This window comes from Dermacentor albipictus, chromosome 8 (assembly GCF_038994185.2).
Source record: "Dermacentor albipictus isolate Rhodes 1998 colony chromosome 8, USDA_Dalb.pri_finalv2, whole genome shotgun sequence".
Taxonomy (NCBI): domain Eukaryota; kingdom Metazoa; phylum Arthropoda; class Arachnida; order Ixodida; family Ixodidae; genus Dermacentor; species Dermacentor albipictus.
Window position 1 is genome coordinate 108,341,706 of NC_091828.1, and position 15,492 is coordinate 108,357,197.

The window sequence follows — 15,492 nt, forward strand, 5'->3', positions numbered from 1 at the left end:
CGAATTTTCATTGTTCCGGTTCTGCGGCTAACAATTCAGTTCGCTGTGGTCTATATGGAAAGGTCTATGGAACATCCCTAGAAAGGAACGTTCGTGTCTCCGTAATGGATGAAAACACACTCGACCAACTCTGGTCTTTGTCCGAGTACCCTGCGCAACCTCTCGTGCGCCGTGTTCGCACTGGGCCTAAAACTTTGCTTCCCTCTGTACTGCATTCACCACCAGGGCTTCGTGCATCGCCTCCGAGAACCGCTGTCCGATCACGGAGGCCGTGTTTTCAATTTTTAGGCAACCCGTAACCGACAAGCGCGTAACGGAGTGTTGTGTTCACCGACGCTTCCGCAGCGCCAGCTGGGCAGGCCGTCACGCCCCATTGTAGTTTCCCCGATTGATGAAAGCAAGCAATATTTGTCTCATGCGCTCCTGAAGCAAGGTCTCGCATGTTGCGCGATTTATTTAAAGGGCTCAAAAAGTTTTCAGGGCACATTTTGCGCGAGTTCAGACACTCAGGGAAGAAAGAAAAATAAACAAGGAATAAGGCATGCACATTCGATGATACGGATTAAAAGAAGCAAATGATAAGCTGTATCATTGTAGGCACTTTTAAGCGTATCTAAAATTTTAATACGTGTCGGCCGTGCCTTCATCTAGATGTTTGTGAAGTCACGATTCAGCGGCTTGGCGAGTCCTATGAACGTAGCCGTCGAACAATAGAGGAAGCAGGGACCGTCTCGAACCAGGACTCCACCGCTTGGAACGTGACACTGCTTCATCCACGTGAGGCGCTTCTCGGTGCCGTCGGTAGAGTTTCGGTAGTGAACGTGTACACACTTTATGTGAGGCTTCATGCTGTCGCTGTACGCCCGCACGCACAGCTCGGCGATACTGTTCAATAATGGCGCCGCCGACAGAAGGCACAGGTACTCCAGGCTGGCGATGCAGGAGATGGCTTCCTGGAATGGAGGGATGCCCATGAAAATTATATTCTTAAATAACATAGACCTCCAAAAATTTAGTAAGGGCGTAAATGTCTTCAGCTCGCACTCTTATGGTGAAAAAAAATGATGGAAGGTTGAATGATAGATATTTACATGCTTTATCCTTTCTTTTTGGGTGCATATTGCAGCGCATGCATTCGGGCTTGTTAGTTCATTACCTGAGCAGAAGTATCACGGAATAATAGGGTGTGTGGCGGTTCCTTTTTTTCCCATCGTATTATGTTGCGCTGCTCTGCTCCAGGAACGATGGAACATGCGAGTGCGCCAGGCGAGGGGCAGAGTCTAGGACGTTTTGCCGAAGCAGTTTCAGTTGCCCGCATCTAATCCTTCGATGCCCGTGTCAGCGGTAAAATTTATAAAGTGAAATTAAGCTTTCAGAAATTGTGCTAAACAAACTAACGAATTTGGTGGGAGCAAATCGGTGTTGTGTTACTGCAGGAACTTATGGTTGCGATCGGTTGCCTGTTCTGAGCGAAACAGCAAGCTATGGGAAGAAATAATTATTTTTTCGTTTCTTCTGCCGTTAGAGGGTGACAGTGTCTGCGAGTGTAATTACATAGTTACCGTGAGCATTTGCTTCAAGAAAGATACGCAACTGCAGTGAACCTATTGCAAAAGTACTTTGTTGCTGATTAGTTGGTTCATACACAACAAGTAATGCATTGCGAAGAATCTGTATTTCTTTTTGTTCGCTTCAGAAAGGAGAGTGTGCGCATTTCGTGTCATAGTAGCGGCAAAACTATTCTAGATGTTTGCGCATTTCTGGGTCGTGCTAGTGGTTACTTTACATATATATTGGCTTCCTGTCGTTTCATGCAATAAAACATTGGGTATATCTAATTTAGTTGTAGCGCAAGCTGAACAGAGCCAACAGAAAGGGAAATCTGACACACACAGCTCTTTGTGAGTGAGATGTGCCTTTGTGCTCTCCTTGTTTATCCTGCGCCACAACAAAAGAAGACATGCCATACCAACAGGCCCGTATAGCTCTCCTCATCGACAATTGGTAGTCTGCGGTCTCTCCTACCTCTCCCTCCACCATATTTCACATATTTTGCACAGTACGTAACTCACTGAGCAAATGTATAAACGAGGAAATTTTAGTTCCGCCCCGTCGACACGTTTAGATTACTGAACCATCCGTAAGGATGCTCGTGGCACTGAAAGCACGTAGATCAAACCTGACTCACCAGCAGACACGCCTCGCCGATGGGCAGGGCATCGTGCCGAAGCACGAGACAAGTCAGCGAGCTGTTTCTGTCGAGCAGCCGACCCAAGGACGGGTAGTTTGTTTGCGAGGGACTAGGGCAGTCCGAGAGCCGCACGGAAACCGCTGGACATATCTCGATGAACCAAAGCGACATATGGCCATGCACGTCACTTAGAGTCAGCCTTGCAAGCGCATTGTGAAACACGGGGCTGCTGTCTTGCACTTCTGGCATGTCTTCGGGATCGAGGAAGAACGCACCCTCGCAGACGTCGCACCGAACGAAGCTACCCCGCCTATCTATGCGCACGTCCAGTTCTTTGAAGTCGGAGCAGTTCTGAGCCAGACGGCGCAGAGCTGACGGGCGGCGAAGCCCGCAAGGGGTCGCGGAGAGCGATCGCAGATGCTCCAGTGAGCCGTCCTGGAGTAGTGCCGTCAAGTCAAGGTCGGGGCCGAAGTGGAACGCGCTTATGTTAATCTCGACGACCTGCTGGAGCTTGAAGAAGATGAAGTCGCGAAGACTGTCGCGGTACACGGCGCCCGCCGTCGCATAAAAACCATCGGAGGGCTGTGCCGGAAATAGCAGAAGGCAGAGTTGTCGCACGTTCGTCCAGAAGTGTCCAAAGCCGGCCAGGCCAATCCATTCCGGCGTGGAGCCTTCTGCGTGGTGGACGGCAACCAGGACCAGCTGTTGCGGCAAATGGATGGGATTTGTGTACCCGACAGCGAGATCTCGGAGTAGAACACAGTTCCACATGTTGCTCGACTTCTGGTAGCTGACGTTGGCGCAGACGGCCGCGCAGCTCGTGAAGTCCAATGGTGTGGACGGCAGGCGTTGATTGGAGGCTGGCACCTCGGAAGAGAACGTGAATGTTTCCAAATTGACGCCCTGTTCGAGGATGGCGTTGCATTCCAGGAGGGCGTTCATGAAGTTTCCGCGCGCGAAATGAACACGTAGCTCGTCCAGCTTAGGGCAGTAGCTCAGGAGCGCAGAAAGAAGCTTGAAGTTCAGGTCGCCGCTCACTTCGGCGTATATGCGGCGGAGATTGCGAGCCAGGGCGCCTGGTACTTGCGACGTGGTGTTGTGCAGCTCCCTTATTTCCGAGTCCACGTCCGTCTCAGCCACGAGGGAGAACTCAACTTCCTTCAGACGCGGAAGCCGGTTTAGCATTAAGTGGAGCAGGGCGCTCGGCCTGAGCGGGCAGGCGACGCACCGCAAAATTTGGAGTCCCGTACATTTGGCGATGTGTAGAGGCAATTCGTTGGGTTCGAGAAGGATGCAATTTGTGAGGTCGAGTGCGCGGAGAGCCGGAACCAGTGTCATAGTTTCTAGCTGCTGGACCAGAGAAGACAGCCCTTGGTGGGCACGTAGCACCACCATTATTTCGGTGTCCCTGTGCCGGTGTCTCTTTAGTGGAGGGCTTCAGGCTCGCCGAATCATAAAGGCTCAAGTGCCGCGGCCGAACGAACGAGGAAAGGCGATGGGGCTAACCGACCGTTACGCACGAATTTCGACGAATGCTTGTTGCACACGTCATACACTACGGGCGAGCAACGTGACGTCACGCAGGTGTGGTGGCGCTGGCGTAACACCCAATGCGTGGATAAGAAATATTTCCGGGAGATTTTCGACGGCATGCGTTTTCCAGCAGGTTCTCGAACGAGTTTTACACCTTTACTCGGCAAGCATCATTGTTCAAAGCGACGAACTGCTATGAAGAGCGGCAGAAGTGACAAAGCTGTTCGCTCTTTTAACCCCCTTCTGCTTGCCTGCTTGTTCGCACCGTGCAGTTACAGATGCATGAACCAGTGGATATGATAACCTACACGAGATAAGATTTTACCGTAGGAATGCATGTGTGGCTCCTATAGAGCGGAGCCAGCTTCAAGCGATATAGCCTCTAACCTTATATGTTAGAGGCTATAGGTTACAGGTTACACCTACTTATAGGTTAGAGGCTACATTTAAGTGAACCCGGCAGTCAGAAAATTGGGCAGAATGAACATGGCGTGACCGCGTGCCCTTTAACATGAACTCGCTTCTGAGAAGTGTTGAACAACGATGGCACTCAGGGCCGTGCCGGGATATCGACGCGTCCGAACTGCACTTCCTGTTCCCGCCTGCCGTCTGCAACAGCTTGTCTTTCATGGGTCATGTCGTTATGATTATGTTAGATGCTTGTCTTTGCCTTGTCGTGATAGCCTTCCCGTTGCACTGTGCACAAATCGCGACGTCACACTGCCTCCACTCAAGTCTCAGCGCTGACAGTAGCCCGACCACTGAGCGTTTACATGTGCGCTGCAAATGGGTCGAACTGTGTCGACCTCGCGCAGTCGGGCCGGCTCAGCCCGACCCGACGCTCGTTCAGGCCGACCGGGCGGCATTTGCACGAGTTCGACAGGCCAGTTCCAACCCGCCAAGCTGACTTGACCCGATGCCGTTGGGTTCATGCAAAACGCCCCGATATATTAGCGCTCTGACGCTCAAGCACGATATATACCGCCGGCGGTATATCGTGCTTGAGCGTTCCTTGGTTGCTCAACGAAGGATATGCTGAGAACAACGCGACGCCGATAAGGCGATGCGCCAACTCACGACCAAAAGTTTTTCGTTTGAGCATGGCGGCTATTGTACAGAAGTCACAAGAACAAAAACTGATAGCAGGAAGATTAGACAAAAGCAAAGCGACACAGAGTTAAAACATGAACAGCTCACACTTCACACACTTCGTCAACACGTGCGCTATTGACGTAAATGTTTTCGGAAAAGCGTGGCGTTGAAAAAACAAATCAATGTTTTGAGAAATAATAGTCACGGATGACGTGTTTCCGCATTTATATGTGTGGTGCAGTTTTGATGTCTTACTAATCAATTTCTGCGTGTTATCTAACGCGCGAGATAACTTCACAGTGTTGGTGAGCGTGGTTCTCATGAGCCTGCCGCAAAACTCGATTTAAATATAAATTTCGCTGTGTTATGCGCCGAAGCCCCGATGCGATCATGCTCATGATAGGGAATAACCCAGAATAATTTTGACCACCTGGCTGCCCTTAAAGTGCGCCAATTCATGGTAGACGAGCGTTTTCTTGCGTCTTGCTTCCCATCCACATGCCGCGGCCATAGCAGCAGCATGCTATCCCGCACCCTCGAGCTTGGGAGCTCGCATAGCAGTGCTCTTGCTGTGCGGACATTTCTTAAATTTCTATGCCTTTTTCTTGTCCCCTAAGTACACGCCTGCGTCATGGCTCTGCCCTCGGCGTTTTTATTTTGTCGACATAGAGAACCCGAGCCAACTCGTCGAAAACGAAACAACGCCTTTTAACGGGGCGGTGCGGCATCATCATGCGTAATTTCGACATGTCTATTCGATTCAACCAAGTGTATTTACGCCTGTTAAACCTATTCACGGGGCGTCGCAAATCGGGGTAGCTAAGTGGAACGTTTGGGGAGGAACCGTGTTATGAACCGGAAGTTCAGCCGAAGGTCGTTCTTTCTTATTTATTTCTTTGATGAAATTGCACGGCTATCCACGGGTAGCTGCGCTGACGACAGTCAACGACGTCTCTTGAGGCGATTCCCGGTAGCCCAGACTGGTTCACCAGCCGTCGCTGGTTCTCATGACTTGGGCTAAGCAAAACGTATTACGCCTCCGGTTGCAAACCTCATTCAGAAAACAGCACACCGCGCAACAACTTCCACCCTTTCCACTTGTAGACGGTGGTCTAAGAACGATAGCTTGGTAAACTCCGATAAGTTTTAAACCCCACAAAATTGCCGTAGACGATAAATCCAGTTGTAGTGGTCATCACACCTGGCTCCAGTAAGTAAAGCCTACCCCTTATCACAATCCGAGTAACGACTTAAGAACTTCCAAATTATTCGTAGACTTCCTTGAACACAACAATGCGCTTTCCACGCTCTCCCCGCGCCAACAAAACTGTTAAAAGGCCCCGAACAATTATTAAAAGAATTAAATATGGTGTTTTACGTGCCAAAACCACTTTCTGATTATGAGGCACGCCGTAGTGGAGGACTCCGGAAATTGCGACCACCTGAGGGTCTTTAACGTGCACCTAAATTTAAGTACACGGGTGTTTTCGCACTTCGCGCGCATCGAAATGCGGCCGCCGTGGCCGGGATTCGATACCGCGACCTCGTGCTCAGCAGCCCAACACCATATCCACTGAGCAACCACGGCGCGTGCGGACAATAAAGCAAAAAGTAAAGCACAAACAATGAAGTAAAGCAACAAATAATAAATGATAGCTTACAATGTGCTTTCAGGTTTATACGTGATTTTCTAAAAACAAGGTACAAATTATAATCGATGTTATTTTTCATAGAATTTGGAATAAGTGAATAAGCTCTGGTCAGGGGTTCGACGGGGTCACTCTTCGCATGTGAAAAACTCTTTCCAAATAGCCGACATATTTCCTTCAAATATTCATTTATGGTTGTACCTATGCGCTCCCCATTTGGTGGCCGTAGAGGTTGTAATATTTACTTTGCAAAACCTAACCAAGCACGCAATTCAGTCGCATCATACCAAACTATCGCAATAAATTTCATTTATGTATGGCTAAATTTCATAACGTTCAAGTTCCCGTCGATAATACTTCCTATACTCTAATACTCTAGTGCACCCTAAGCTATGTGGTTTCACACCTTGGGAAGAACGAGCTCCAAAAAAATACTCTATGAAATGAAAGGCAAAAACGTTACTCACACAACTCAACCCCTTTCATTTGGGAGCTACTTCGAACAGTGTTTGGCACCCCGTAGAGACATAGTACATGAAGAACCGGTTGACAGTCATATGTCACCTTCTCAAGTTCTTCGGCGGAATGACCTGGGGAATGTCCCCAAACGCCACGCTGCAACTATCTAGGGTTCTTTCTCTCAGCTTCTTGCGGTACAGCTTCCCAGTTTTGACTACCACATGTAAAAGAAGCCAACGTAATATTCAAATCTTTCAGGCAGAGGCCCTTATGATGTGTCTAGGTCTTCCTCCAAGTGCGTCGATGGCGGCAACTGTTGCAGTCGCCAGGGAACACCTCATCAAGACCCACATCAAAGTTGAAGCACTAAGCGTGCACGTAAGGCACCTTTCCCGCTCTGCTTGCCACATTCAAGCCGCTCTACATGCGGAGAGTCCGCGTGCCTCGTTTTGCCGAACGGTATCCGGACATCGTGAGGCAATACTATGTTGATTCACACCTTCCGCGATACCTTTGACTCCATGGTGGTGCCTCACTCGCCGAAAGATCAAGCTGACAATGCCTGGCCTCCGAAAAATAGCAGATATGTCATCAGCGGCTCTTAAATAGCTTACCTTACTCCTATTAAATGAGAAATAGCGGTATTACACCCGCAGACACTGAGGAATCCGTGCTAACAAAGCTTTACCGCAGCTGTAGTCATTGCAGCAAAAGCCACCACTATCAAGTTGAAAACGCATCACTTGACAACGGCGAAGGCAGCAGAACTCGATGCGCTTCGAGTCGCAGTACACATTATTAATGATGAACCAAGACACGAATGGTCGATTTTCTGCGACACGAAGACGGCAGTAAGGTGTTTACTGTCAGCCGTATGGCGCATTTTGCACGAACAATGAACAATTGGCTCCTCATGCAATGAACATCAGGCTCCTTGTGCAGGTCATGCACAAGACGACCGCCTATCCATCCCGCTGTCTAGGACCGATGATGCAAGGATAATACGTCTACTTGCACGCCATTGCATTACACCACAGTGGCATGAACCACACGAATGCGGGGCCGTTAACACACCCTGGATCCAACTTTATGCATCCTGCTTCCACCAAGACTTCCTCGAAGAGATGCGACCCTGTTGTGCAGGCTATGTTTAGGCATCGCGTTTACCAGTGCCTAATCGTTCCGCATAGGGATTTACGGCACCTTTGCATGTGGCGTCTGCACCGATGCGGGAACGATCCGTCGTGTTCTTTGCCAGTGCCCGCAGTAGAGTGCGCAGATACAATCGCTTTCCGTCGTGCTGAACCAGTTGGATGACCAGCCTCTTTCGGAAGGAGGAATTCTGAAACATCGACGCGTCTTGACATCGCAAAAGAAGGGACCCCCGTTTGCTCTCTGATCCACACCGCTCTCTTCCTTTCCCTTGACGTTTCGCCTAACATTTTTCGTTGTGTCGCTCTTCGCGTGGTCCCCAGCTTGTTCTCGTGCTTCTTGTTACCCTCCATGTTTCGGCTCCATATGTTAACACCTGTAGAATGCAATGGTTGTGCACTTTTCTTTTCAATGACAGTGGCGAGTTAAATATTTGTGGAGTCTGACAACGAGAAGCTTTTTTGCTTTATTTGATACGTGTTTTGACTCTAATAACTTATGGTCACGTCACCTCAGAAATCGTTAATCACAAATTTGTGTGATGCAAGGTATGCGATCACGTCTAGGCCACCGTGATAATGACGGTAATGTAAAAAAAGGAATAGCACATGGCCTGATATAATAACTACAGTATAGGGCTCATTAAACAGTAGCTGAGGGTAATGCTACATCACCCCGCATCGTTGTGAGGGTATCCAACAATGGTGAGACTGTGGACATAGAAGAGTACCTTGTGCATATCGACACAACCAATTTGTTGGAGAATGTGTTGTATAGCGCGATACGGGAGAAGGGATGAAGAACTACGACAACGCTTGTCCTCGTTCTTGTTCATCCCTTGTCCCGCTTCGCGCTGAATGACATGGTCTCATGGAAAGCCAACTAGCCAAAACCATCCTCCTAAGTTACAATTTGTCGGTTTCCTAAGGCAAGCCCTTCTTACTCAACGCCTGGTAACTATTGAGCTGCTGACCTCCAACATGTGTTCGTCCTGGAACTGGATCGTTCGCTCAAAGACCTCCGTTCTCCTGCACCAGAACGGTTCAGAAGGGCGTCCGCTTAAATCTGCCTTTCTCCCTGTAGACTGTAAGAGCAGCAGTGGTGCCCTTACACATATGGTGTTCGACAACTTCAAATAGTGAATTCTAGATTCGCATACGATACCGAATAGCAAGGACCATTCGATTCGCATGCGATGCCTTGAATTGCCGTTGTCTTATCTTTGACCACGTTGGAGGACCAGCACGGCGAGAAGCTGCGTGTGTGACGCCACGTGTGCGTTTGGAACAGTCGGTTGCACATTCCGAATTTTCAGCGTTCCGGTTCTGCGGCTAAGAATTGAATTTGCTGCGGTCTACATGGAAAGTTCGTTTTAAGTGTTCTTTGGAGAACATCCTTTGAAAGGAACGTTCGTGTCTCAGTAACGGATAACAAAATACTCCACGAACTCTGGTCTTTGGCCGAGTACCCTGCGCAGCCTCTCGTGCGCCTTGTTCGCACTGGGCATAGAACTTTGCTTCCCACTCTACTGCATTCACCACCAGGGCTTCGTGCATCACCTCCAAGAACCGCAGCCCGATCACGGAGGCCGTGCTTTCAATTTTTAGACAACCCGTAACCGACAAGCACTTCACGGAATGAAGTGTTGACCGGCGTTTCCGCACCGCCAGCTGAAGAGGCCGTCACGCCCTATTCTACTTTTTCCGATTCATGAAAGCGAGCAATATTTGTCTCATGTGATCTCCTGAAGCATGGTCTGACATGTACACTCTAAGAACAGTTTACACCCTTTGGCTTGCCCCTTCTTCCACACAAAGATAATCGTCATCTGCCTTGATGCGTTTCCTTTCTTTATCGCTGCAAGCCCGGAACTTTCCAGTGACGAACGGCACGCGCGTTATCAGAAGAGGCACTCCAAAGGGTGTAAGCTGTTCTATGCTGATAACGCGCGTGCCGTTCGTTACTGGAAAGTTCCGTGCTCGCAGCGATAAAGAAAGGAAACGCATCAAGGCAGATGACGATTGTTTTTGTGTGGCAGAAGGGGCAAGCCAAAGGGTGTAAACTGTTCTTAGAGTGTAGCGCGATTTATTTAAAGGGCTCAAAAAGTTTTGCAGGGCGCATTTTTGCGCGAGTTCAGACACTGAGGGAAGGAAGAAAAATAAGCAAGGGATAAGGCATGCACATTCGAAGATAGAAATCAAAGAAGCAAATGAGAAGCTGTACTTTTACGCGGCACTTTTACGCGTATATATGAGACATTATTACGTCTCGACGGTGCATTCAATACATGATCTCTTTGAAGTCACGATTCAGCGGCTTGGCGAGTCCTATGAACGTAGCCGTCGAACAATAGAGGAAGCAGGGACCATCTCGAACCAGGACGCCACCGCTTGGAGCGCGAAGCTGCTTCATCCACGTGACGCGCTTCTTGGTGCCGTCGGTAGAGTTTTGGTAGTGAACGTGTACACACTTTATGTGAGGCTTCAGGCTGTCGCTGAACGTCTGCACGCATACCTCGGCGATACTGTCCAGTAACGTCACCGCCGACAGAAGGCACAGGTGCTGCAGGCGGCCGATGAGGGAGATGGCTTCCTGTAATGGAGGGATGCCCGAGAAAATTATATTCTTAAATAACTTAGACGTCCAAAAATTTAATAAGGGCGTATATGCCTTTAACTCGCACTCTAATGGTGAAAAAAAATGATGCAAGGATGAATGATAGACATTTACATGCTTTATCCTTTCTTTTTGGGTGCATTGTACAGTGCATGCATTTGGGCTTGTTAGTTCATTACCTGAGCAGAAATATCACGGAATAACAGGATGTGTGTCTGTTCCTTTTTTCCCCCATGGTATTATGTTGCGCTGTTCAGCACCAGGAGCGATGGAACATGCGAGTGCGACAGGGAAGGAGTAGAGGCTAGAAAGTTTTGCCGAAGCAATTTCAGTTCCCCGTATGTAACCCTTCGATGCCCGTGTCTGCGGTAAACATTATAAAGTGAAATTAAGCTTTCAGAAATTGTGTTAAACAAACTAAAGAATTTGATGGGAGCAAATCGGTGTTGTGATACTGCAGGAACTTATGGTTGCGATCGGTTGCCTGTTCTGAGCGAAACAGCAAGCTCTGGGAAGAAATAATTATTTTTTCGTTTCTTCTGCCGTTAGAGGGCGACAGTGTCTGCGAGTGTAATTATATAGTTACCGTGAGCATTTGCTTCAAGAAAGATACGCAACTACAGTGCACCTAATGCAAAAGTACTTTGTTGCTGATTGGTTGGTTCATGCACAACAAGTAATGCATCGCGCAGAATCTGTATTTCTTTTTGTTCGCTTCTGAAAGGAAAGTGTGCGCATTTCATTTCACAGTGGCGGCAAAACTATTCTAGGTGTTTGCGCATTTCTGGGTCGTGCTAGTGGTCCCTTTACATACATATTGGCTTCCTGTCGTTTCATGCAATAAAACATTGGGTATATCTAAATTAGTTGTAGCGCAAGCTGAACAGGGACAAGAGAGAGGGACATCTGACACACGCAGCTCTTTGTGCGTGAGATGTGCCTTTCTGTTGTCCTCGTTTAGCCTGCGCTACAACAAAAGAATATATAGCATACCAACAAGCCCCTATAGCTATCCTCATCGACAATTGGTAGTCTGCGGTCTGTCCTACCTCTCCCTCCACGATTTTTCACATATTTTGCATGGTACATAACTCACTGAGCATATGTATAAACGAGGAAATTTCGGGTTCCAGCCCGATTGACACATTTAGAGTAGGAACCCGACTCACCATCAGACACGCCTCGTCGATGGGCAGGGCATCGTGCCGAAGCACTAGACAACTCAGCGAGCTGTTTCTGGCGAGCAGCCGACCCAAATACGGGTAGTCTGTGAGCGAGGGACTAGGGCAGTCTGAGAGCCGCACGGAATCCGCTGGACAGGTCTCGATGAACCAAAGGGACATAGGGCCATGCACGTCACTGAGGGTAAGCCTGGCAAGTGCATTGTGAAACACGGGGCCGCCGTCTTGCATTTCCGGCTTGTTTTTGGGATCGTTGTAGAACTCACCTTCGCAGACAGCGCACTGAACGAAGCTGCCGCGCCTATCGATGCGGACGTCCAGTTCTTTGAAGTCGGAGCAGTTCTGCGCCAGACGGCGCAGAGCAGACGGGCGGCGAAGCCCACAAGGGGTCGCGGAGAGGGATCGCAGATGCTCCAGTGAGCCATCCTGGAGTAGTGCCGTGAAGTCGAGGTCGGAGCCGAAGTGGAAAGCGCTTATGTTAAGCTCGACGACCTGCTGGAGCTTGACAGAGATGAAGTCGCGAAGACTGTCGCCATACGCGGCGCCAGCCGTCGCGTAAACGCCATCGGAGGGCTGTGCCGGAAACAGCAGAAGGCAGAGTTCTCGCACTTTCGTCCAGAAGTGTCTAAAGCCGGCCAGGCCAATCCATTCCGTCGTGAAGCCTTCTGCGTGGTGCACGGCAACCAGGACCAGTTGTTGCGGCAAATGGATGGGATTTGTGTACCCGACAGCGAGATCTCGGAGTAGAACACAGTTCCACATGTTGCTCGACTTCTGGTAGCTGACGTTGGCGCAGACGGCCGCGCAGCTCATGAAGTCCACTGGTGTGGACTGCAGGCGTTGATTGGAGGCTGGCACCTCGGAAGAGAACGTGAATGTTTCCAAATTGACGCCCTGTTCGAGGATGGTGTTACATTCCAGGAGCGCGTTCATGAAGTTTCCGCGCACGAAATGAACACGCAGCTCGTCCAGCTTCGGGCAGTAGCTCAGGAGCGCCGAGAGAAGCTTGAAGTTCATGTCGCCGCTCACTTCGGCGTACATGCGGCGGAGATTGAGTGCGAGGGTGCCTGGTACTTGCGACGCGGTGTTGTGCATGTCCCTTATTTCCGAGTCCACGTCCGTCTCAGCAACGAGGGAGAACTCAACTTCCTTTAGACGCGGAAGCCGGTTTAGCATTAAATCGAGCAGGGCGCTCGGCCTGAGCGGGCAGGCGGCGCACCGCAAGTATTGGAGTCGCGCACATTTGCCGATGTGCAGAGGCAATTCGTTCGGTTCGAGAAGAATGCAATTCGTCAAGTCGAGTGAGCGGATAGCCGACACATATTTCACAGCGTCTAGCTTCTCAACCAGAGAAGACGGCCCTTGGTGGGCGCGTATCACGACCATTATTTGTTACCCCTGTGCCTTGTTTCTTTAGTGGAGGGCTTCACGCTCGGCCAATTGTAGAGGCTCCAGTGGCGCGGCCGAAGCAACGGGGAAAGGCAATGGTGCTTACCGAGCGTTACGCACGACTTTTGACAAATGTTTTTTGCACACGTGATACACTACGCGCTAGCAACGTGACGTCACAGAGGTGCGGTGGCGCTGGCGTAACTCCCAAGGCGTGGCGAAGAAATATTTCCACGAGATTTGCGAAGGCGTGCGTTTATCGCAAGATGTTCGAACGAGTTTTCCACATTTACTCGGCAAACATCATTGTTGAAAGCAGTGAACTCTGATGAAGTTCTGCAGAAGTGACAAAGTTGTTCGCTCGTTTCACCCACTTCTGTGTGCCTGCTTCTTCACAGTATGCAGTCGTAGATGCATGAATCCGTGGTTATGATACCCTACACGAGATAAGATTTTACCGTAGGTAATCATGTGTGGCTGCAATGCACCGGAGCCAGCTTCAAGCGATATAGCTTCGAACCTGTACAATAGAGCTAAACCATCGCTTAACCACAAGCTAACAGCGCAAGCGTAGCCATGCAGCTCTTGCTTTCGTAGTTCAACTAGGGTTAACCAAAGCTAAATCGCAGCCAATTTTTACATGAACTCGCTTCTGATAGGTCCGAACAACGATGGCATATAAGGTCGTGCCGACATATCTATGCGTCAGAACTGGACTTCCGGTTCCCGCAGTCGCCTGGAACAGCGTCAGTTTCATGGGTCTTGTCGTTATGATTGGGTTGGGTTCTTGTCTGCACAGCGCATAAATTGCGACGTCCCACTGCTTCCGTGCAAGTCCCAGCACCGGCTGCAGCCCCGACCAGTCAGCGTTTCCATGCGCGCTGCCAACGGGCCGAGCGGGGTCGACTTCGTACAGTTGGGCCAACTCAACCCGACTCGACGCTCATTCAGGCCGACGGCCAGCGTTTGCACGAGCTCGACAGGCCAATTCAAGCCTGACAAACCGACCCGCTTCTGTCTGGTGCATGCTAAATGCCCCGCTATATTAGCGCTTGGTAGGGACTATAGGCGGCGCTGCATCGTGCTTGAGCGCGCTCCTTCGTTGCTTAACGAAGGGCAAATTAAAAACAATGTGCACTGATAAGATGATGCGTCAACTCACAACTAATATTTTTGTGTTAGAGTACAGTGGCTATTGTGTGGAAGTCAGAAGAAAAAAAGGAACTGAGGGAAACAATATTAGACAGAAATAAAAGCGAGACAGATTAAAACACCTCATTCCCTTCGTCAACACGTGTGTGATGGACGTTCATTTTGTTGCAAAAGCGCGGCGTTTGAAAATTGTGTGATTTAAGAATTCATAGTCATGGATGGAGCGTTTTCGCTTCTATCTGTGTCGCGCAGTTTTGCTGCCTTACTAATCTCTTCCTCCGTGTTATCTAACGCGTGATATAACTTCACAGCCTTCCTGACCGCGGTTGTCGTGAGCATGCCAGAAAACTCGATTTAAAAATGAATTTCCTTGTTTTACGCTCCGAAACCACGATACAATCATGAGGTACCCTGTGGGGGTAGGACTCTCGAATAATTTTGACCACCTCGGTTTCTTTAACTATCGCCCGATGCATGGTGCACGAGCTTTTCTTTGTTTTTTTTGGGGGGGGAGGGGGGGGGGTTCGCTTCACAACCAAATTCCGTGGCCATGGGATTCTATCCCTCTCCCTCGAGCTTGGGAGCTCGTTGCTGTGCGAGCACTTCTTAAATTTCTATGGCTTTTTTTTGTTCCCTTAGTACACGCCTATGTCATGTGTCTGATTCGCCGGCGTAAAATGATTATGAAGGTAAATTTAACAAATTTACCTTCATAGTCAAAAGAAGCTCTAGAGCTTGTCGGAATAATTTCATCACATATATACTAGAATAACGCTCGCATAAAACTCATTGACAGCAATCTGGTGGGATTGATATTCCTTTTAGATACCGAATTCAATAAAAATGCTCGAGGGCAATGGGTAGGCAAATAAATTTGCTTAACCACAACAGACTGTTTACTCGGAGATTTCCAAAAAAAAGTTAGTACAGCTGTTTTGCCACTTACAAAAGGCACACTGATATTCAGAGAGCATCCTTCCCCAAGTTGATTTGCACATCGTTGGCAGTGAGCGAGTAAAATTAATTTTCGGAGACCAAGCTGTTGATGCCTGAAGGTGGGCGGGCCACCCTTTACCAG

The 15,492-nt window shown here is 49.2% G+C and overlaps 3 protein-coding genes across 3 annotated transcripts in view; all 3 read right to left on the reverse strand.

Annotated features, from left to right (window-relative positions):
- Window positions 1-15,492, reverse strand: part of LOC139049030 (transcription initiation factor TFIID subunit 11-like) — a 101,187-nt gene that overhangs the window by 36,243 nt on the left and 49,452 nt on the right. The window lies entirely within an intron of this gene.
- Window positions 437-4,672, reverse strand: LOC139049026 (uncharacterized). The gene is made up of 2 exons (XM_070524051.1): window positions 2,189-4,672; window positions 437-953 (listed from the first exon to the last, which is right to left on the reverse strand). Exons 1-2 carry the CDS (start codon window positions 3,584-3,586, stop codon window positions 648-650), a joined length of 1,704 nt encoding a protein of 567 aa, XP_070380152.1. The 5' UTR covers window positions 3,587-4,672; the 3' UTR covers window positions 437-647.
- Window positions 10,031-13,500, reverse strand: LOC139048998 (uncharacterized). Its single transcript, XM_070524014.1, has 2 exons — window positions 11,862-13,500; window positions 10,031-10,668 (listed from the first exon to the last, which is right to left on the reverse strand). Exons 1-2 carry the CDS (start codon window positions 13,257-13,259, stop codon window positions 10,357-10,359), a joined length of 1,710 nt encoding a protein of 569 aa, XP_070380115.1. The 5' UTR covers window positions 13,260-13,500; the 3' UTR covers window positions 10,031-10,356.

Bases quoted from the DNA above. Each gene is read 5' to 3' on its own strand.
- LOC139049026 (XM_070524051.1), bottom strand. From the start codon at position 3,586: ATGGTGGTGCTACGTGCCCACCAAGGGCTGTCTTCTCTGGTCCAGCAG. The intron at 954-2,188 runs GTGAGTCAGGTT...CCTCCATTCCAG, and splicing joins TCGGCGAGGCGTGTCTGCTG to GAAGCCATCTCCTGCATCGC.
- LOC139048998 (XM_070524014.1), bottom strand. From the start codon at position 13,259: ATGGTCGTGATACGCGCCCACCAAGGGCCGTCTTCTCTGGTTGAGAAG. The intron at 10,669-11,861 runs GTGAGTCGGGTT...CCTCCATTACAG, and splicing joins TCGACGAGGCGTGTCTGATG to GAAGCCATCTCCCTCATCGG.